At 46.0% G+C, this 21632-nt stretch overlaps 3 protein-coding genes across 4 annotated transcripts in view; 2 read left to right on the top strand and 1 right to left on the bottom strand.

Annotated features, from left to right (window-relative positions):
• Positions 1-1132: 1132 nt before the first annotated feature.
• Positions 1133-3093, top strand: Trmt12 (tRNA methyltransferase 12 homolog). The gene has a single exon (XM_051202641.1). The coding sequence runs from the start codon at positions 1133-1135 to the stop codon at positions 2390-2392; it is 1260 nt and encodes a 419-aa protein (XP_051058598.1). The 3' UTR covers positions 2393-3093.
• A 5114-nt stretch (positions 3094-8207) lies between these two features.
• On the top strand, positions 8208-18237 carry Rnf139 (ring finger protein 139). Its single transcript, XM_051202639.1, has 2 exons — positions 8208-8566; positions 16162-18237. Exons 1-2 carry the CDS (start codon positions 8383-8385, stop codon positions 17982-17984), a joined length of 2007 nt encoding a protein of 668 aa, XP_051058596.1. The 5' UTR covers positions 8208-8382; the 3' UTR covers positions 17985-18237.
• Positions 18238-18824: 587 nt separating this feature from the next.
• Positions 18825-21632, bottom strand: part of Tatdn1 (TatD DNase domain containing 1) — a 28099-nt gene continuing 25291 nt past the window's right edge. For both annotated transcript variants that reach the window (XM_051202642.1, XM_051202643.1), the window contains exons 11-12: positions 20574-20700; positions 18825-18923 (exon numbers count right to left, since the gene is read on the bottom strand). In XM_051202642.1, coding sequence (XP_051058599.1) covers positions 18827-18923; positions 20574-20700 — 224 coding nt within the window. In that variant the 3' untranslated portion in view covers positions 18825-18826. The remainder of the gene's footprint in view (positions 18924-20573; positions 20701-21632) is intronic.

The following is a 21632-nucleotide window of genomic DNA, read 5'->3' as shown; positions in this document are numbered from 1 at the left end:
ATAATAATGACAATAACAATAATGACGATGATAATGATGATGATGATGACGATAGAAAATCGCGCTCCACTCCCTAGCTCTTGGAAACAAACCAACCCTCTTTGGGGAAAAATAGCCAGAATTAAACGAAAAGGCTTTGACTGTCAAGTTCTACACAATGATATGGAATATGGGTTTGTCTTATGGAAAGGGAAGAATGCAGTTCCCAGGCGATATCTACTGCCTCATGTCTGAGAGATATCATGAAATAACAGCAGATATGCACTTTCTGTGCAATAAGGTAATCACAGAAGTGAGGTAGGAGAGTGTGTGTGTGTGTGTGTGTGTGTGTGTGTGTGTGTGTGTGTGTGTGTGTGTGGTGGGGATAAAGGATAAAAGAAGGCCCCTTGCTAGGATCAGTACTAGGTACCTAAGCATTTCTGAATAAAGACTGTGGTATGGGTAACATGTACTATAGAATGTTTGTGTAAGGGGAGGGGAGGAGGGGAGATTCGGCGACCAAGACACTTGATGATTTTCAGAAGACCTGGGTTTGGTTCCCTCCTTCCACTATGTGCGTTTTGGGGAATCTCTGGTCGTCAGGCCTGGTGGCAAACGCTCGTTTACCCTCCGAGCATCTCAACGCACAACAGCAATGCTCTGAAGTTGATCTGGGTAATCCACATGTTTGCAAGAAAAGGGAACTTGGGAACCCTATCACATTTCCATACGGCGGCTCCTGATGGTAACTTTTGAGCAACAGTAAATTACTGGAAGCCTTTCTGTAAATTCAATCCATCATTGCTAAGTCACTGTTTTATGAGCATCCATAAAGAGGGTGTATAAAGGTCTGGGAGCGTATCGACTCAATTCATAACTTTTGGTCCATAGAGTTAACTGATTTTCCTAAGAGGAAGCAAGTACTGGCGGACCATAACAAACATGGCGGCCGCGGCTTCACACAGCGTCCGAGATTCTAGTAGCTGGTTGCGGTAACACATCTAGATCCGGCCCGTCTGTTGGCGTCACTTCCGGCGCGCCGCGGCGGGGAGCGCAGACCTCTGCCGGTTGGAGCGGCGGGCAGGCGGGCAGGCGGAGGGCGGGCTCGGGAGGTTCTGGCTGCGGGCACGGAAGAGATGCGCGCACGAGCCGCATGGAGAGGGAGGGCGAGAAGTCTGCAGTTGTCGCCGTGGTGACCGAGCCGCGGTTTGCCCAGAGATACAGGGACTACCTCGAGAAGCAGCAACTCCTGGACTGGCAGCACCGCGTGCAGAAGCTGCGGGATGGCACGGTGGCGCTGCCGGTGCTTGCCGGCGCCTTGGCGGAGCGGCACGTGCGGGAGCTGAGGGATCGCGTGGCCCCAGGCAGCACCTGCATGCTGACGCGGCTCCTCCATCCCCTGCCTTCCAAGAAGGCCCGGGTCTGCTCGCCCGCGCAGAGGCTGTGTCGTGAGCTGAGGCGCTGGGCGGAGGACCGGGGAGTGGCGTGGTCCGCTGACCTGGAGGCAGGTGTGCCCCGCTCCTGGCAACGGCACGGTGACCTAATGCTGCTCGGTGAAGACTGTTTCCCAGCCGAGCCGTGGAGAAGTCTGGAACCAGAGCTCTGGGACGCTGTGGCCTCGGCCCTCGGAGTTCGACGTTTGGCAAAACGAGGGCGGGTGCTGCCGGATGGTACCCGAACTCCGTCGGTGACCCTGCTGCTGGGTGACCATGGCTGGGTAGAGCACACGGATAACGGCATCCGGTACACGTTTGATGTGACGCAGTGCATGTTTTCCTTCGGGAACATCACTGAGAAACTCCGAGTGGCATCGCTGTCCTGTGCTGGGGAAGTGCTGGTGGACCTCTATGCGGGGATTGGTTATTTTACATTGCCCTTCCTAGTCCACGCTGGCGCTGCCTTCGTCCATGCCTGCGAATGGAACCCGCATGCTGCACTTGCTCTCAGGAAAAATTTGGAGATCAACGGCGTGGCAGACCGGTGCCAAATACACTTCGGAGACAACAGGAAGCTGCAGCTCTCGAATACTGCAGATAGGGTGAACCTGGGGCTGATTCCCAGCTCTCAAGAAGGCTGGCCCGTTGCCTGCCAAGTGCTTCGGAAGGATGTCGGGGGAATTCTGCATATCCACCAAAATGTGGAGTCTTTCTCGGGAAAGAATCCCCAGGGAATTGTCCCTGGTGAACGGGGAAGTGGAAGGGCTGGGAATGTTGGGGGCGAGATGCTGTCATCAGCCATCAGACCAGAGTGGGAAAGCTGGGCAGAGTCTGCAGAAACTCAGATCGCCTCTCTTCTTCATCAAGTGCATGGGAAGCTGTGGAGGACAAGGATCCTGCGTGTCCACCCGGTGAAATCGTACGCCCCACATGTGGATCACATAGTCCTGGATCTGGAATGCCGCCCTGTCCTCTAGTTGGATACAAGAGGTAGATTCGGGGACACAATAAAGCCAAATATGTGGCCCTTACTGCTTCGGCTAGGGCTGAGTTCTCACCCTTTGTTTCCTGGTGCTCGTTTGAAATGGTGTGTGGCCTAAAAAGGAACTCCAGACCAGTCCAAATATATATATATATATTTTCTGATAACCACACCGAGAACACGTTAAAGTATCAGAGGAAAACAGCATGGCTCATTAAAATGGACCCATTTGTGCAGTCACGAATTCTGCATTTTACCTTAATTCTCAGTGGGTATATATGGTCTTAATATTCATCTGGTCGTATTTATTTGTACATTGGGTTTCCTTGCAAGAATTGGATCGTGTGGCTTCTTTCTAGTAAGTCAGATACAGATTGATTACTGAGGGAAATACTGATTTACTGTTAGTACTGTTGCCACAGGTCACTAGCTTCAGCACGAGAAAGCAACTAGAGAGCCAAGATCCAAAAAGGGAGACCAGTGAGGAACTTGTCCAGTTCCACACAAGTTCTGTACTTGTTCGGGCACAACGTGATAATGGTTTGCACTGGGGTGGCAGCCATGGGGAAATGAAAAAAATATAGATGGGTTTGGAAAATAAAATCAATGGAAACAAATAATGAGCTCCAAATGAAAGCCTTGATATGATAGTGCTTTGTTACTGTGACTACATTACAATAGGAAGGGGACAGTTAATGGAAGTAACTCTGGTCCTCTGGAGCGCCTCATAGAGTGTATGTATGTGGGAGTTGTAAGGACTCAGGCATTACGCTGGCCACCCCTGTCACCTGGCAGAATGCACTCAGGCAGTACTCTGGTCAACCCAGGTGCAAAGGACCCGTTTTAAAAAAAGACCCCCATCCACTTATGCTCTCATTCCGTTCACTCGCTCTGTTCCTGTGGAGCGTTCAGGGCTTTTCCTGTCTCCCTCTTCTGCCCTCACTGTGTCTCTCTTCTCTTTCCCCCGCACCCTCCCCTTTCTAATAAAACTTCTAAGTTCTGTCTGCCTGGAGTGTTTGTCCCTCTGCTTCAGTCACCGTTGCTTGCCTTGGAGTCCGCCAAGGTCCCCCTCTCGCTATATCATAACAGGGTGGGGAGGGTCTTATATATTAGGTCTTTTTATTTTAAGGAGGGTTAAGAAATATTTCTCTGTCCCGGTGCTGTAATGCACACCTGTAATCTCAGCACTTGGAAGGCTGAGGCAGGATGCTGGCTGTAAACTCAAGGATAACCCTAGTCCTTAAACCGTAGACTTCATCCTCTTTCCCTGGACAAGGAGATGCAGGGAGAGCTGGAATGAAGTTCACTGTAGAGTAAGTACTTACTGGTTTCAGTCCACCCCCCACCCCCACATACAACAGAGACTTATGTATAAGCAGCAGTAGCAGCTATTGCTACTATAGGTAGGAAATATCCTGCAATTTCCAAACCATGTGTTAGCCGGGGTGGCTAATAGCCGAGGGTCACGTGGAACTGTTTTGATGCACTTTGAAGCCCTGGAGGTTAGTGCCTGGCGACTGCAAGGATATGCTGCATACCTACCATGTGCATTAGCAGCCTCATGAACGTCTCCTACCCAATGCCAGGAGTAAATGGTCAGCTTCCAGAATGCCAGAAATATCTTCTTCATAAAAGCACAGTACAATACTGTCCACACTGTCAAAGTGAGCAATAATCTGATGAAGCATTTATTCAAGACAAACAATTAAATTGTAATAAATGGAGAAGCATTTTAACTTACCCTATTCCCTTCTCCCTAAAACAATGTTAAAACATAGTGCTAACCGTGGACAGCTTCAGCACAGCCCTAACTAGGGAAATTGCCCCTGGAGCAAGGCTTCTTAAACTCTCTGTAAGTTCAAGGCCAGTCTAATCTACAAAGCAAGTTCCAGGACAGCTAGGACTGTTACACAGAGAAACCCTGTTTTGAAACACTCCCCCAAACACACACACACACACACACACACACACACACACACAGAGTATAGCATTTGGCAACAACACAGATACCTCAGTTTGGGCTGGGTTTGCACAATCATGAAATTTCCTAGCAAAGTTTCTGAGTATGTATCCTATCATTATGGAATGCATGATCATAGTCTACTGTGAGCTTTCCACCTTGACACAATTTCAAACTAAGTATCACCTGTATTCTCCTTCTCAGAAGTTATCTTACCTCTCACATTACAGTTGATCATGACCTAGACTAACATTTAATCATTCATTTCTATTCTAATCTACACTGGGCTCTGCTGGATGGCTACCATCTATAACAAACCTAATATCTTTACCAAAATGGAATATCAGAAAGAGTGTTGGAATAGCAGTAGCTCCAATGAATATTTCCCCTGAGATTTATTTATAACACACCATTACTACTTAGAATATTTGCTCTTGTTTTATTTTCAGTATTTTTGTGGTGGTAGTGATCATTCATTCCCAGAGGCTGTGCATGCTAGGGAAATGCTCTAACACACACACACACACACACACACACACACACACACACACACACACACTCCTATAAATTACTTTACATTTTGTTTGTTGACCTAGGGTCTCACTATGCCCCAACTGGCCTCACACAGAGATCCGCTTGCCTCCTTAGTCCAGGAATTAGAGGTGTATGCCACCACACTCAGCTTGGTTTAAATTCTTGTGAAAATAAAACATGAAATCACTTGCAGGAGAACAATCATGTCCTGGAAAGAAAAATATGAGCTGCAAATCTGATCACATACCATGCTCAGGAAATGCTGGCTGAGGAATAACCAAATGTCAGGCAATGGATATTCAACATACTCCCGGAACGCCACTATCAACCCTGACACTTCCTTTTTAACTACAGAAAGTCTATTTGGCTTTACAAAACCAGAAACGTGACCAGTTGCATTCTGATGGACACATCTGAATTCCGTTTTAAAGAAAAGAGAAAACTCAAGAAAACAAATTAGAGTTTTTCTTAGTCAGGGTTTCTATTGCTGCAGGGAAACACCATGACCAAGAAGCAGGTTGGGGAGGAAAGGGTTTATTTAGCTCACACTTCCCCATATTGCTGTTCACCACTACAGGAAGTCAGGACAGGAACTCAACAGGGCAGGAACCTGGAGGCAGGTGCTGATGCAGAGGCCACACTGCTTACTGGCTTGTTCCCATGGCTTTCTTACAGAACCCAGGACCCCCAGCCCAGGGATGGCTCCATCCACCACAAGCTGGGCCCTCCCCCATCGATCACTAATTGAGAAAATGCCTCACAGCTGGACCGCATGGGTGCATTTCCTCAGCTGAGGCTCCTTCCTCTCTGATGACTCAAGCTTGGGTCAAAGTGATACACAAAACCAGCCAGTACAGGGACAGAGACTGTTATTTTAAAGCAGTTCAAGGTCGTAGGAGTTATAGTATTTTAACTATCAATTCCATTGAAAGGAAATGTGTAATACCTTGTTGGTAGGGGTGGGGGCCTGGGGGAGGAAGTGGGGGTGCTTGTTTCTTTGTTCCCGTCGCCTAAGGATGCCAGGGGACTCTAGAAATTTCCTTCTGACAGCCAAGGGTCTTTCTTTTTCTTTGCTTGACAAGGCTTGACTGATGGACATCCAGAGAAAAGTTAACGTCGTTTCCCACGGCCCGCTTTTAAAGCATCTGTAATTCCGGAACTTGGGAGGCAGACAGAGGCGGATCGTACGTGAGATGAGTGTGAGGCCAGCCTGGTCTACATATCCGTTCCAGGCCAGCGTGAGCTACACAACGAGAGCTACTAAAAGGCTTCGGCATCATTAGTGACACAGTGTTATCTCTGAACAGGGGTATTCTATGTATACTGTTTGGGTGTCAGTTTGGATACAGACACCACCCTTCTTAAGCAGCAAGCTAGGCGTGTATTAAACTTTGTTCTTTGATTATATTTTATTCTCTACTTTATATGATCATAATATACTCTACCTCTCTCTCCTACCACATTTGTACTTTTAGTGTTTTGGGACCCTTTTCTCCACAATAGCTCTACTCCTTTGACTTTAATTACACTTAAGGCATAATGAGAGAGGGTGGAGCAGCCGATTTAACCCCCAACTCCACAGGTAAGGCTGTGTCATCCCCCCCCCCCCCACTGAGTTTGCTCTCCTTTGGGAAATCTGTCATAGCCACAGGCTTATTCCCCAACTATGCACCGATCCTTAGCAAAGAGACCAGATCTGAAAAGGTGGCGACTTTGTGAGAGTATTACAACAAACCAAAAAACAACAAAGGGGTCTTGAGTTAGGGTGGCGACAGTGGCAACAGGAAGGGGAAACAGATCAAACTGCTTTGAGCTTTAAGGTAGCACTGGATTCAGATTCTTTTTCTGATTCTTACTAGTATGGGACATACACAGCCCTTCTCTAAGTACCTTCACAATCTTGCAGTTCATTTTATCTAACCCTCAAAAATGCATCCTCTATAACTAATATCCAACGTAACAGTTGACATAGTGGCTTCGGTAGAAGATAAAACCGTGGCCACCGTGCCTCGTATACAGTAAACAGGACACAGATGGGAGTGGGGAGGGCGATAAAACAAAAATAACACAAGACTACAATTCGGACACGGAGTGGGGGTGCAGTCTTTCTACTACAAAAACCTTCACCCAAAGGGGTTCTGCTTAAGTCTGATAATTTTGCTTACAGACCTCCTCCCTGTGCGGGGCAGGGTTGGGCGGAGGTCCTATTTCTGGAGCCTTGCAGTAAACTAGAACACTTTGCGCTAAGAGTCAATTCATCCACGCCTCTTCTTTGCTATTTTGTGTTCCTTAAACTAAAACAGCTAAGTCTACCGTTGAGTCTCTGACCTTACACTCATTTGCTGGAGAAGGAACAGAGTGACAACGGCCAGGCCGTACCAACTCCCCTGGCAGGCAAAAAAGCGCCAGAGAATGGTCTCATCTGCTCTCGTTAAGGATCATCCAGAAACGCTTACCCTAAGGACGAGGGGGTAAACCGAAGAACCCAGAGGGGCCGCGGTCCTTGCTCTTAAGTCAGGCTCCTAAGCCATGACCGAAACGTGCTCCCGACCGTCCTGAGTTCTGTCCACGCGGACGGGAATGGAGACGCGTGTACAGAGGGTGCTTTCCATGGCACCGCTACCGCCCCCGGGCCAGTGTCCATTCAGGCTGCGGCGGCTGTCGCAGGTACGTGAGTCCCTGCCTTCTGGCGGAGAGAGGCGGGCAGGTGCGCGGCAGGGCGGCGGCCTCCGGCTTTCCCTCTCTGCAGCCGGGCGCAGCGAGCTGCCGGGATGCTCAGCGGCTGCGAAAGCTTCTAGTAACCACGGGTGCTCGGGAGCGCGGCTTCCCCGGGCCAGGTGCACGCCCGCCCGCGGTGACAGTCCCCCGTGCGAGCGCGCGGCGGTGCCCGCCTGTCCCTCCGCCCCGCCCGTCCCCGGGCGAGCGCCACCCGGCGGCTGGGCGCGGCAGGGCGGGCGGGCGGGAGCCATGGCAACGGCCGCGCCTCTCCGCTCCGCTCCCCGGCCGGCTGGGTCGCGCGCGCTGACGCACGGGCGGCGCGCCCGATTGTGACGTAGCGGCTTCCGCGTTCTCGAGCGGCCGCGGGGGCGGGGGCGGGCGCAGCCTCCGGGCCTCGCAACGGCAGCAACGGCCGAGGCGGGCGGGGTCAAGATGGTGGCTCCGCTGGCGGGGGAGGCGCTGGAGGGAGGAGGAGCCAGACCCTAGCCGGCCGGCCGGAAACACCGACGCCCCGAGGCCGCCCGGGAGCCGCTGCCGCCGCCCCCGGCTCCATCGAGGGACGCGAGCGAGCGGGCGGCAGGGCGGGCGGGCGGGCGGGGACACAGGACAGGAGGCGGGCGGGGGCGGAGCCACTCTCCTGGGCGCCCGCCCCGCCCCGCCCCGCCCCGGCCCGGCCCGGCCGCGGCCCCGGGCCTCCCCCGCGCCGCCCTGCCTGCCCGCCTGCCCGCCTGCCTGCCTGCCCGGCCCGCCCAGCCCCGGTGTGGCAGCGGCTCATGGCGGCGGTGGGGCCCCCGCAGCAGCAGCAGGTGCGGATGGCCCAGCAGCAGGTCCTGGCGGCGCTCGAAGTGGCGCTCCGGGTGCCCTGCCTCTACATCATCGACGCCATCTTCAACTCGTACTACGATTCCAGCCAAAGCCGGCTCTGCATCGGGCTCCAGATCGTTCTCCGGCTCCTGGGTAAGGCCGGCGGCAGAGCGAGCACCGCGGGCACGCGGCTTCGGGGGAGGGCGGCGTGCCTCTCCGGCGCGTCGGTCGCTGCCCTGTGCGGGCGGCACCGGGACGAGGAGGCCAGGAGGAAGCAGGCTGCGCGAGCGAGCGCGTACGCGGCTCCCTGCCGCCTGCTGCCGCCTGTCCCTCCCGGCCGGCCGGGGAATGACTGGCTGCCCGCTGGCTGCCCTGCCGCGTCCTAGGCGACAGCCCTGGGAAAACAGCTGTCCGGGTCTCGCCGCGTGTGACCTTGGACTCGAGCCAAAGCTTGAGCCCCCGTCTGCCCTTTGACAACAGTGTAAAAGTATGCTGTCACTTCTGTGTCTTGGAGTTCCGCTGGGTCGCCCAGTGTTGGAGGTACACGGACAGGGTTGAATGTCAGACCTTGAAACCATTTCCAGAAGTCACCGCGAGGAAGGTTGTCCTTACAACGAACCCTGAAATCTTTCTATGAGTAAATAATAAGGTGTTGAATGGGACTTTGAAAAGTTGCCCCCGGGTGCTGAGACGTAGGGAAATTAGTCTTGGGCTCATATGGATTGAATACTAAGGGCATTTTATATTTCACTTTCTAGTTCTCTCTGCACTGCATTACCAGAGTGAGAAACATTATGTATAGGGTTTTTTTTTTTTTCTTCTAAAGTTAGTTTGACAGATTTTGTTGAGGTATTGTTAAGATGAGTTTTAAGTGGGTTGGCTTTTGACGTGTTGTCGGCGGGCAGGCTGGTGGTGAGGACGGTTGGAAGTACAGGCATCTGCTACCTATTCCTGCAGAAAAGGAGCAGCAGTAAAGAGAATTCTGTTCTTTGCTGTAACAGTTTGTCTGCTAGCTCACTTTTGCAGAGCGGTTTCATGGGTATTTCCTAATCTGTCAGTCACTCTTGAGCGGTGGGTAGTGTTATTCTCACTTTACAAGGGAGGAAACGAGGTTGGAGAAGCTAAGTGTTTGAGATTTGGTGCACAGCTGCTGAATGCTTGCCAGAGCCCCAGAGACTGCGCTGACATCGGGTAGGGTTTACTTTCTTCCTTCCTCGGTGTGTTGATTACCTACCCATCAGTGTTCGTCTTAACGTTAGAAAGAAAAAAATGGAAGTCATGTTCTATGAGCACAGGACCGAAGAGTAATCTGCTGAGTACACGGGTTCTGCAGACTGCTTTTCTCTGTAAAAGTTAGTGCCGCCATTCCTTGTGGTAAAATGAGAGCACTCTGTGAGAGGAGCCTGCACATTCATTCCAGATAGGATAGCCACTGCCTTGGAGGTCTTCATGACACAGTAACTGCATGTTCTGGGAACTCTTTGGGGATCTTGTGATTTAAGAAGCTCTCACTCAGCCCTGCAGAAGGTTCATTTTGAAGGCACAGCTTCTTTTTGGTAACTTCCGTTCACAGTAGCTTTATCATGGAGTTTAGGGCAATAAATGAGTTAGGATAATAACCCTTTAAAACATCATTTGGCTGTTCATGTGCTAGCTGTTTGTATTTAGTGCTTCAAGGCTGTATTTTGTTACAGGTATTTCATCCTTTTGAAATCATCAAATATTTATTTGGAAAATTTTATTCCAGAATATCGAGTCCTATTTTATAAGCAATTAAAACTCATCTTCCGAATTTATCATATAACTATTCCTAAATTGTAGCAGAATAGTTGTGCTAATATTTTGTTTGTAAGAATAAAGAAATGTGCTGAGTGGTGGTGGTGCACATCTTTAGTCCCAGCACTCAGGAGCAGAGGCAGGCCGATCTACAGTGAGTCCCAGGACAGCCAAGGGCTACACAGACAAGCCCTGTCTCAAAAAAACTAAAATAAGTAAATAATATAAAAATGAAAAACTTAGCTTTTATGATTGAAACTAGATGACCTTAAGTGACAGTAGTGACATGAATGTGTATGAGAGGTCTGCGTGGAGACTCGCCAGACTGCTCAATACTGCCCAGCACACCCTTTACAAACGTCACTAATTTTATGTATCAGGGTCTGTAGCATTTACCCCTTGGTTCAGCAACTGCACTTTGATTTGGTATCAAACCATTTAAGATTTCAAAAGGTCAGAAAGTAAAGCCTTTCATTTTAGAGATTTAAAGAAAAGCATAGCAATATGTACAATGTTTTGGAACATAGTACTGTGTTTTAGGAAGTATTAAAATAGTAAATGAAACTCATCCTACAGCAACATAACGCTGAATTAGCAAATTTAGGTACAGTAGAGGAGACACACGCATAGGAGCTTGTTTTAATAGTATTACTCACGCTGGTAACTCATTGAAGTGGTAAAGGATTTTCTAAACATAAAAGAAAACTCAGAAATTAAAAAGGACAATAAGTTTAAGTGTTTAAAATGAAAAACTTCTTTACCAAAAATCTTTTAAAAATGACAGAGAAAAATGTTTATAGCATGTATGGTAAGCTCTTTAAAAAAATATGCAAAAAAAACCATATGCTTCCATAGTACACACACACACACACACACACACACACAGAGAGAGAGAGAGAGAGAGAGAGAGAGAGAGAGAGAGAGAGAGAGAGAAATAGTTTGTAGCCTTACTTATAATGATAAAAATAGTTTATTAGATTGGTGAAGAATTCAAAGTATGATTTAAAAGTATTTGGCAAGTGTGTTTATCCATTTGAAATGGGTAAATTTAAATAATTTGGGAATCAACTCTGTGCACACCGTTTGGCATTATCAGTTGATAGTGATTGGTTGAGGCAGGGTCTCATGTAGCCCAGGCTGGCCCCAAATTGAAATTGACCTGAGCTTTTGATCTCTTGCCTCTACCTCCACTGGTGAGAGTACAACATGCACCACACTGCCGCTGGTTTTACAAGATGCCAGGAGTAAAGGCAGCTATCAATCGTGCGGATAGGCAAGTCGTCTTGTCACCTGAGCTCTATCCTTAACCTTCAAGTGACATCTACTGTACACCTTTTGACTCACAATTCCAGTTGTAAAGACTTAGAGATCATAGTCACACTACACTGTGCTTCGATCACCATTACAGCATTGTTGAAAGTAACAAACGGCAAACCAGACTTGGTCTAAATGTGTGTTATATGGGAATCTGCTCATTGTAAAAGAATGAGGTCATTGACTCCCTGGGTAGAACACCTGTGATGGTGAAAGCAAAGTGAAGCAGAGGTAATTGTGTCCGGTAGAAGGCTGGACTGAGATGTCTCAGCTGCTGACATTGTGCACAGCATAAATGCATGGCTAGGGCGCTATCCTCTACATGGACAATTTGCAGCATTCTTTGTCTTCTACCTACTAGATGTCAGTAGCTCCTGACCTTGGTTGTCACAGCCAAGTCTGCGCCTGATTCTTCCAAATGCCCCCAAGAAGGGAGGAATCCAACCCTGGTTGAGAAATGGGCAACTCTAGGAATATAAAACACATAGCTCAGAAACAGACACCAGTATAATAGAAGGTTGATGGCAATTGAGGCCTGTGGAAGTAATTATGAAGTATTTAGTGATAAGATAATTTACTTAATATGGAAAAATGGCTGGTTCTCTTTCTCTTGTCTGTAAGAATAGTCAGTTTGTAGAAATTAAAGATTACAAATTGAATTTTAAAAATGAAAACCTCTTGTAATAAAGGAGCATCTAAAATATAAAAGACTGGATGTAAACCTGGGCATTATATAATGACCAACAACTAATTTATGTTCAGAATATTTTTCATTGCACACTAATAGGAAAAACTCACGGCACTGTATTGTACTAGTCATTTTGCCGTGACAGATGCCAAAGAAGGTAGGAGGAAACCCTTGTAAGAGGAAAGGGTTATTTTTACTCCTAGGTTGAGAGAGCTCAGTCCATGAATGCTTGGTTAATTGATTTGAGGCCTGTGGTGAAGCAGAGCCTGTGACCAAAGGCCACACACAGACTTGCTTTCTCATGACAGACAGGAAGCAGAGACAGGAAGGAGCCAAGATATGTTATACCTTTAAAGACTTCCCTTTCAAAATCCCACCACCCTCACCTCGCCCCTGCATGGGACCTGCTGCCTCCAGCTAGGCCCCACCTACTCTATTCAGCTAGGAATTCATCCTTGGATTAATTAATTCATCCTTGGAATTAGCTCTCTAATGATCCAGTCACCTCTCGCCACCTGCCAGGGACTAAGTCTTCAGCATAGCCCTTTGGGAGGACACTTGCCCAAACTCTCATAAATCGACAAAAGATAATATGGCATTCACAGAAAACCCCTAAATAGTCAATAAAAATGGAAGAATTCTTTAGTCTGAAGTCTGGAAAAAAAAATAGGTACGTTATTGTTTGAGGGGATAATTACCCTGATTACACATTGTTCACAGGAAGCCTTCCCTTAAGTACTAATGCGTCAATTAAAAATAATATGGGGCAGAGGCAGGCGATCTGGGGCTCCATGGAGACCCTGGTTCCAAAAACCAAAGCCACCCCCTCTTCTGGGTTTGGCTTTTTAAAATCCATGGTCATATATGTTAATAAAATCACACTTGTTAAAAATTTAATGTTATGAATAAAATAACCTAGGATACCATTCTTATTGTTTTGTTTCACCTAAAATGAAAGCTGGATAGAATTTTGTTCTTTTTAGGTAGGTTCTCGTGCAGCTAGCTCCTCAGGGCTTGGATTAAAGGTAGATGCCACCATACCAAGCTTAGGGAAATGTTCTCTTTGATAGAATTTACTTGTCAGGTATGCTAATAGAGTGGCATCATGTCACAATACTCCCTGGACTTTCCTGGACTTCATCACTTAGGACACTTTTAAAGTAAGGGAGAGATGTATTACTTCTGTACTGCCTTGCTGTATTTTACATTTTACAGCCTGCTTTCCAGTACTGGAAGGGCACCAGGGACCTGGAGAGATATAAATGTTACTTTGTTTCTCAGTTTGTTACTCAGTTTTAGTCAAAGTTTGCAGAAGAGGTTAGGAACGGATGCAGTGTAAAGGGTTTGTGCTTTTGTGTGAAACAGAGCCTTAATCCTAGCACTTTGGGGACTGAGGTTGAAGGCAAGTTTAGACTACATACATAGCAAGTCCTGTCTCAACAACAGAAATAGAGCTCATGCTGTGCTGTGTAAAACACATGGAGTTACCCTCTCCTGTTTTTAGTTCTTGGTTTCGGAAAGCTAATTGAAAAATCTAATTGAACTCTTTGGTGAATTCGGTTCAAATATTAATTTAAAGCTCCTGAATTGCATTTTTTCTACCTTGAGAACTTTAAACACTCTAATTAATGAAGCCGAGGCCTGAAATTCCCAAGCTGTGGTTTAATTTGATTCTCTTTCTGCATCCTGAGGTGGTGTTTTAAAGAAAGTTTGTCCCTTATGGTCCCTAATGAAGACTCCCCCTGGGCTTCATTAGACTTTTAAATGGACCCTAAGAAGAGACCTCATGTCTGAAGCTGTGGAATGTAAAAAAACCTAACAGTGCCCCTCAAAGATCACCAATAGAAACGCTTACTTTGGAGACTTCCTGTTTGGGGAGTTTGTTCTCCCAAGTAGATCTGTGTGTAGACTTTGGGGAGGAATTATGATAACTGTGCCTCTTTGGAGGGGTTGTTAATTACACACTGAGAGTGTCATTTTGCTCAGGGAACAGTAGTGCCAAGCCCAGGGGTGGTGGCATGTGCCTCCATTCCGAGCAGCTAGGAGGCTGAAGCAGGTACAGGTTTGAGGCCAGCCTGGAGTATGTATAGCGAGGCCCGGATTTTGGAGGAAGGGAGGGATCAGATTACTTGTTAGGCCATATCCAGACTTGGAGGTTAGTGGTTTGTTTGGTACATATATAGCAAGTGTTTCTGCACATGCATTCCTAATAGTCAAGCTATTCCTTTATTTGTATGTATGACTAAGATTCAGAGAAAAGGATATTAGGCTTTAAAAGGACTATGAAAGTTCAACTAAGGTCATGAATAGTTAGTGGTGGGGGCTGATACTGCACAGCAGACACAAAACATTTTAGTACCTGTTTTACTTTTTCTCTTTAAGTGGCATAAAATAGAACTTAAGTTACTTTGTTTTTGGCTCAACTTAGAAGATAAATTAGGCTTGGGATTTCCCATGCAGAGAAAGTGAGGTAGCAGATGGCCTCTTGCAGGCCGAAGTAGTACCAGCTCCATTCCAGGGCAGCTGCTCATGCTCCAAACAATCCCATCCCTTGGGCAAGCAGTCACATTTGCAGGCATGTGTGGGAGCAGGAGTGTGTGTGTATTCAGGCAGGCATGCTTTTTCTCTTCACAAAGGACCTGAATTATTTACACATAGAATATTTCCTTAAAAGAACTAATCATCACTCCAGGTTTTTTTTTTTTTTTTTTTTTTTTTTTTTTTTGATATATGCATAGGCTGTGAAATAGAGCATTCTTCAAGATGGTACACTAAAGGGAAAGCTACTCGGTGTTTATGGCTTCTTAGTTCTCTACCCACTTTCCTAGGTTGCAGTTTTCAGTCAGGCTATATTTTGTGATCATCTTTAAGAGCATAGTGCATATGGTACTGAAACATTGCCCCAATAAATAAATCTGTCTTTGGTATAAAGCATTATGGGATCCATTTGTTTGTAAGGCAGGGATATAACTGTAATGGGGTGATGCCTACATGGATAATTACAAAATCAGTATCAGGTTGTATATATACTAGGTATGTCAAAAAGTTATGTGGATATGCTGAATAGACAGTAACTACAAAAGGGTGTTTAGGATAGGTTGGATTTGGAGTCAGGGATGAAGAAGGATGGGGCTTCCATTCTAAGGACTGTAAATACAGGTGTAATCATGGCAGAAGAAGGAGCATGTGCACAGTAGTGTGTGTTAGGAAGCCAAGTTTGAGGGTGTAGAGCCCAGAGCATCGTTAGAATAATGGGACTCGTATTGAAATTAGGTTCTGGAAAAGGCGGGTAAAAAAGACTAGGTAAATAGTTTTATTTCATCCCTGTAATGTATTAATGGTGATTTCACTTTAAAAACTGTCTATTTAGGCAGAGTACAATGATGGCACTTGATATGGGTCATCAGATCATTTATAGTAGTTACATATAGAATGATGGGAGTGATGTTTAGAGCCATTTTTTAAAACGTGGCTTAATTTTTCTGAGTGTTACTTTTGCTATTGAAGTGATTCTGTAATTTGTAGGAAAGAGACCTTGGAGAACATTTCCAAAATGTGAAGTTAAGTACTGGGGACCTTCGGAGTTCAGTTGGTAGAAAGGGGGTACTGAGTAGAAAACTTCACCGGATTGCCTGAGGAACACTTTGCCAAGTAGAAACGAGACTTTGCTTCTGTCATTCTTACTCAGTGGTCTATTTTTGTGGTTCTGCATTAAACTTTTTAATGATTATGAAAATACATAGCTGTGCTGTGCCCTTTTGAGTTTTAAAACTTAACAGAAACGTGCATATCATTACACATTTGTCTTGAAGACAACTTAGTAATCTCATGACCAGGTTTTTTTAAATGACGTCTTTAGTTGGTCTGGTTTTTGGAACTCTTAAATTGTGTTGAGTTTTAACATAATAAAGGAAGAAGGTTATACTTGCTAGTATAAAATGTTTCACTGGATGATGTCCTTCCTCCTTAGGTATAATTGTGTCCAGTACTGTGCTCATCTTGTCCCAGCGGTCACTTTTCAAGTTTTACATGTACGGCTCGGCCTTTCTATTAGCTGCAGCGGCAGTGCTGGTGAATTACTATGCCGCTTTGCACATTGACTTCTATGGCGCCTACCACACGTCAGCTTTTGGCATCGAGCTGCTCCCTCGGAAAGGGCCCTCGCTGTGGATGGCACTCACCGTCCTGCAGCTAACCTTTGGAATTGGATATGTCACGCTGCTCCAGATCCAGTCCATCTATTCACAGTTGATTATTTTGAATATCTTGGTTCCTGTAATTGGCTTAATCACAGAGCTGCCATTACACATGAGAGAGACTTTAGTGTTCACCTCGTCTTTGATTCTCATATTAAATACAGTGCTTGTCTTGGCAGTGAAACTTAAGTGGTTTTATTATTCCACACGGTATGTTTACCTCTTAGTGAGACACATGTACCGAATTTATGGATTACAGTTACTGATGGAGGACACGTGGAAGAGGATTCGTTTCCCAGACATACTTCGGGTCTTCTGGCTAACAAGAATCACAGCTCAGGCTACAGTGTTAATATACATTTTAAGGATGGCAAATGAAACTGAGTCCATGTTTATTTCTTGGGATGATTTCTGGGACCTCATTTGCAATCTGATAATTAGTGGGTGTGATTCTACACTAACTGTACTAGGCATGAGTGCTGTCATTTCTTCAGTAGCCCATTACTTGGGCCTTGGAATATTGGCCTTTATTGGATCAACCGAAGAAGACGACAGGAGGCTTGGCTTTGTAGCACCTGTTTTGTTTTTCATTTTGGCTCTTCAGACTGGTTTAAGTGGGCTGAGACCTGAGGAGAGACTTATTCGCTTAAGTAGAAACATGTGCCTTTTATTAACTGCGGTCCTGCATTTCATCCACGGAATGACAGACCCCGTGTTGATGTCTCTCAGTGCCTCCCATGTGTCGTCATTCCATAGACATTTCCCTGTGCTGTTTGTCTCTGCTTGCCTGTTCATTCTTCCTGTTTTACTCAGCTATGTCCTTTGGCATCACTATGCACTAAACACATGGCTGTTTGCAGTGACAGCCTTCTGTGTGGAACTCTGCTTGAAAGTAATAGTTTCTCTCACTGTTTATACGCTCTTCATGATTGATGGCTACTATAATGTCCTCTGGGAAAAGCTCGACGATTATGTCTACTTTGTTCGCTCGACAGGCAACATTATCGAATTTATATTTGGAGTAGTAATGTTTGGGAATGGGGCCTATACCATGATGTTTGAGTCAGGAAGTAAAATCCGGGCTTGTATGATGTGCCTACATGCATATTTTAACATCTACCTACAAGTAAAAAACGGCTGGAAGACATTCATGAATCGTAGAACTGCCGTTAAGAAAATCAATTCACTTCCTGAAATAAAAGGGAGCCACTTGCAAGAAATAGATGATGTCTGTGCAATCTGCTATCATGAGTTTACAACATCTGCTCGGATTACACCATGTAATCATTACTTCCATGCACTCTGTCTTCGGAAATGGCTGTACATTCAAGACACTTGTCCAATGTGCCATCAAAAAGTGTACATCGAAGATGATATCAAGGATAATTCAAATATTTCTAACAACAATGGATTTATTGCACCCAATGAAAATCAGAACCCAGAGGAAGCTTTAAGAGAAGATGCTGCTGGATCCGACCGAGAACTGAACGATGATGACAGTACAGACTGCGATGATGATGTTCAAAGGGAAAGAAATGGAAGGATTCAGCACACGGGCGCAGCAGCAGCAGCAGAATTTAATGATGACACTGATTAAAGTAGCATTTACTAATCATTGAGGTATTTGTTTAAAATTCAGTTCATCCAAAATGGAGTAATATGCTTCATGTCAGTGTGTAACCAAGCACAAAAACAGTATCGATGTTGAAACTGTGAATGATTTTCCGTTTACTGTGATGTGCTACTGTAAATATACCTCTTTAATTACTTCTGGTCTCTTTGGTGACCTATTTAAATTTGTGTACATTATTGTACATAGAATAAAATGTTTTCACGTTTTTATGACAAAAGTTGAACAAATAACTTCTTAATAGAGATAATGGGCATATGGTGCGTCAGCTGTGCCAAAGATTCCTCCAGGGAGTTAGACTATATCTAATGCTGGACCCTAGTGTTCCTTTAAAACGAGTGGAAAAATGAAAATGCAAGATAAAGGCGCTTCAGTATAAAATTAGAGGTGAGATAAAATAATTTGAATTAGAAAGGCTATTAATTTTTTTTTTTTAACCTGCTAGCAGCAACTGAGAAACTTGAAATCTGAGCTGCAGCTTAGAACTGGATTCAAAAGTCACGAGTCAGGCAGGGAATTGAGAAATAGGCTTGTTACCATCTAAGTTTTGATATAAACGTGGATGTACTGTGTGCACTTTAGGTAAAAACATCACTGTCCTTTGAGACTTTTGATGAAATTACACAACAGAAAAGGCGGTCATAGCTAACTAAGGCAATAACAGCCTAAACAGTGCTGCTGCGACTCCATGCAAAGTGAGGGTGAGTGTAGTGTGGCCAGTTCAGAAATGGCTGGGCAGATGGCCCAATGACGCCTGCAATTTTACTAGAAATTCCACATCATAAAAAGGAAAGGCGGACAAGTAAGTATCAGGAAAAAAAGATTTTAATGGTGTTGTTATATAGCGTGTTGGCTAATTCTAGTGGGTCCTCTTCTCTTACAGCTGCCATTATCTCCAATATTTGACTAAAACAAAACACAAAAGGACCAACCTTGTAAGACTATATTGTTTCAAAAGTATAGAGTCCTTTGTAAGGAAAGATCTTGTACCCTTCCTAAGGAAATTTAAGGTTTTAAATAAGTTGTCAGTAATATCGGTAGGAAAACACTACCAGTTACTGGTAATAAGAAAGTTCTGGGGCTAACATGCATTATAACCTAAAAACCAGGGTCCTGTAAGTGCAGCACTAATGCAACTGTCCTGGGGTGGGAGGCTTCAAAACTGTAGGTCACAGCACTGAGTAATGAGCATCCTAAAGATGAAGTGTATGCTGCACATAATACCGGCGAAGAACCTTTCTCCTTTGGGTTTAGTCCACACAGGCGCGCCCGCATACACACGCGCACACTCACGCGATGACGGTGTTAGGGAGTGCCCTTAATCTCTGAGCCATCTATCCAGCCCCTACTGTGACACCCTTACAGTAGGCACAGGCATTAAAGTCTTGCAGACTCTGCCCATCACCCTTCAGCATTCCCCACAACGACAAGCAGTTAACTCTAGAAAAGAGATGTAGACATGGTGATTGGAGAGGAACCCAACAGTTGGGAGACACAGGTAGGGGATTAGGGATTCAAGGTCATCTGCTGCTGCACAGCAACTTCTAAGCTGCCTGGCCTACATGAGACCCTGACTCAAATAAAAATCAGCATTCTCTTGTTTTTAGTCTCTTTGGGTCATGATGAAACCTAACCGGCTGCCGGACAAAAGCCCCAAGGATCTGGTCTCGCTTTGCTGTCCCAGATCTCTCTTCTTCCATTCAGCTTATCCTACTTTCTGGCACACTAAGTCCATTGTCCCCTGACACTGCCAGGCTCTTCTACAGTCTGCCTGTGCTCAACGTGTTTGTATCTGACCTGACCGCAGCCATGCTTAGTAAATAAGCAGCTCAGATTCCACATTAGTAAAGCAAGCTCCCAGGAGTGCTCCCAGGACAGTTGTACTCCAGGGTCCCAGTCATAGACTGACACCTCTACTACCTTGGACTGTTTGCTCCAATATAATGTAGACTCACTTTGGATAGGTGCCCATCAAATGATATAACCAACTTTTCTTGTTTGCCAGGAGATTCTTCACAGCTCTCTACATATACCCTATTCTGGGTTAGTATATTTTTCCAGGGGAGGTTGAGGAAAGGACATCATTTCATTGTGAGGCTTCAAGAACTATGGTAGCTCCCTGGAATTGTTGCTGCTGTCCATATTTAACTTGCAGATAACCATTAACTAAAGGTCGGCCAACAGGTTATAAACAGTAGCAGGGAAGGTACATTGTACTGACTATGGCAAGCTTTAAGGTCTTTTCTCTTTTCCTACAAAGTGACAAATGACCAAAGCCACAGATTTCTCATCAAGGCAGTGAAATCATTTGGATGGAAAGAATGTGAACCTGAGATGACACTGCAGTCCAGGGACACATATTTCCAAACCACTATTCCAGTGGCCTTAGACCTGAACTTGACTTTGGGTCAAGTGCCAGTGGATAATGGCTTATCAATACCACAGTGCGCAGCACATTTGTGTGAACTAACCCGAACCTGACTGGAATGCCAGAGGAGCTTGACTCTGCCCCTCCACTGACTCCATGGCCATCTCTGACAGCAAACAACCACTTACATTATATGGCAGGGCTCGTTTCTATCCTTTAAACAGTACCCGTTTTCCCATTTCTTTTTGGTAGGAAATGAAGTCTTTATGTATTTTGATCCAGCATGTGTACTTTTAACTCCACACCAAGGCGCATCTAGAATTGGGGGAAGGGGAAAGAAGGTGTTAAGGAATTTACTTTTCTAAATCTCTTTCATGAACATTACATTAGTATATAACCTAAAATTATAAGCTATTATCTAACTTCCAAAATGGCAAAATTAATGCAATAGGAAACAGTTCTAAGAAAAGCATAAAGTTCCAAGCTGCAGCCGGGAGAAACACTGATTTTTATCTATTTTATTTCCTTCCTAATGCATGACATGTGTGGGGGGGATGCTTTCCTTCCTAATGCATGACATGCGTGGGGGGGATGCTTTCCTTCCTAATGCATGACATGCGTGGGGGGAGGCGCTTTCCTTCCTAATGCATGACATGCGTGGGGGGAGGCGCTTTCCTTCCTAATGCATGACATGCGTGGGGGGAGGCGCTTTCCTTCCTAATGCATGACATGCGTGGGGGGAGGCGCTTTCCTTCCTAATGCATGACATGCGTGGGGAGGCGCTTTCCTTCCTAATGCATGACATGCGTGGGGGGGCGCTTTCCTTCCTAATGCATGACATGCGTGGGGGGGCGCTTTCCTTCCTAATGCATGACATGCGTGGGGGGGCGCTTTCCTTCCTAATGCATGACATGCATGGGGGGAGGCGCTTTCCTTCCTAATGCATGACATGCGTGGGGGGGCGCTTTCCTTCCTAATGCATGACATGCATGGGGGGAGGCGCTTTCCTTCCTAATGCATGACATGCGTGGGGGGCGCTTTCCTTCCTAATGCATGACATGCATGGGGGGGCGCTTTCCTTCCTAATGCATGACATGCATGGGGGGGATGCTTTCCTTCCTAATGCATGACATGGGGGGGCGCTTTCCTTCCTAATGCATGACATGCATGGGGGGGCGCTTTCCTTCCTAATGCATGACATGCGTGGGGGGCGCTTTCCTTCCTAATGCATGACATGCGTGGGGGGA

Source organism: Phodopus roborovskii, unplaced genomic scaffold (genome assembly GCF_943737965.1).
Source record: "Phodopus roborovskii unplaced genomic scaffold, PHOROB, whole genome shotgun sequence".
NCBI lineage: Eukaryota > Metazoa > Chordata > Mammalia > Rodentia > Cricetidae > Phodopus > Phodopus roborovskii.
The sequence above is the reverse complement of the archived record's forward strand: the minus strand, read 5'-3'. Positions and strand labels throughout refer to the sequence as shown.

What these genes read in the sequence shown, in the direction of transcription:
- Trmt12 (XM_051202641.1), top strand. Translation starts at nt 1,133, where the DNA reads ATGGAGAGGGAGGGCGAGAAGTCTGCAGTTGTCGCCGTGGTGACCGAG.
- Rnf139 (XM_051202639.1), top strand. Translation starts at nt 8,383, where the DNA reads ATGGCGGCGGTGGGGCCCCCGCAGCAGCAGCAGGTGCGGATGGCCCAG. An exon ending in GATCGTTCTCCGGCTCCTGG is followed by an intron (nt 8,567 to 16,161) that starts GTAAGGCCGGCG and finishes CTTCCTCCTTAG; the next exon opens with GTATAATTGTGTCCAGTACT.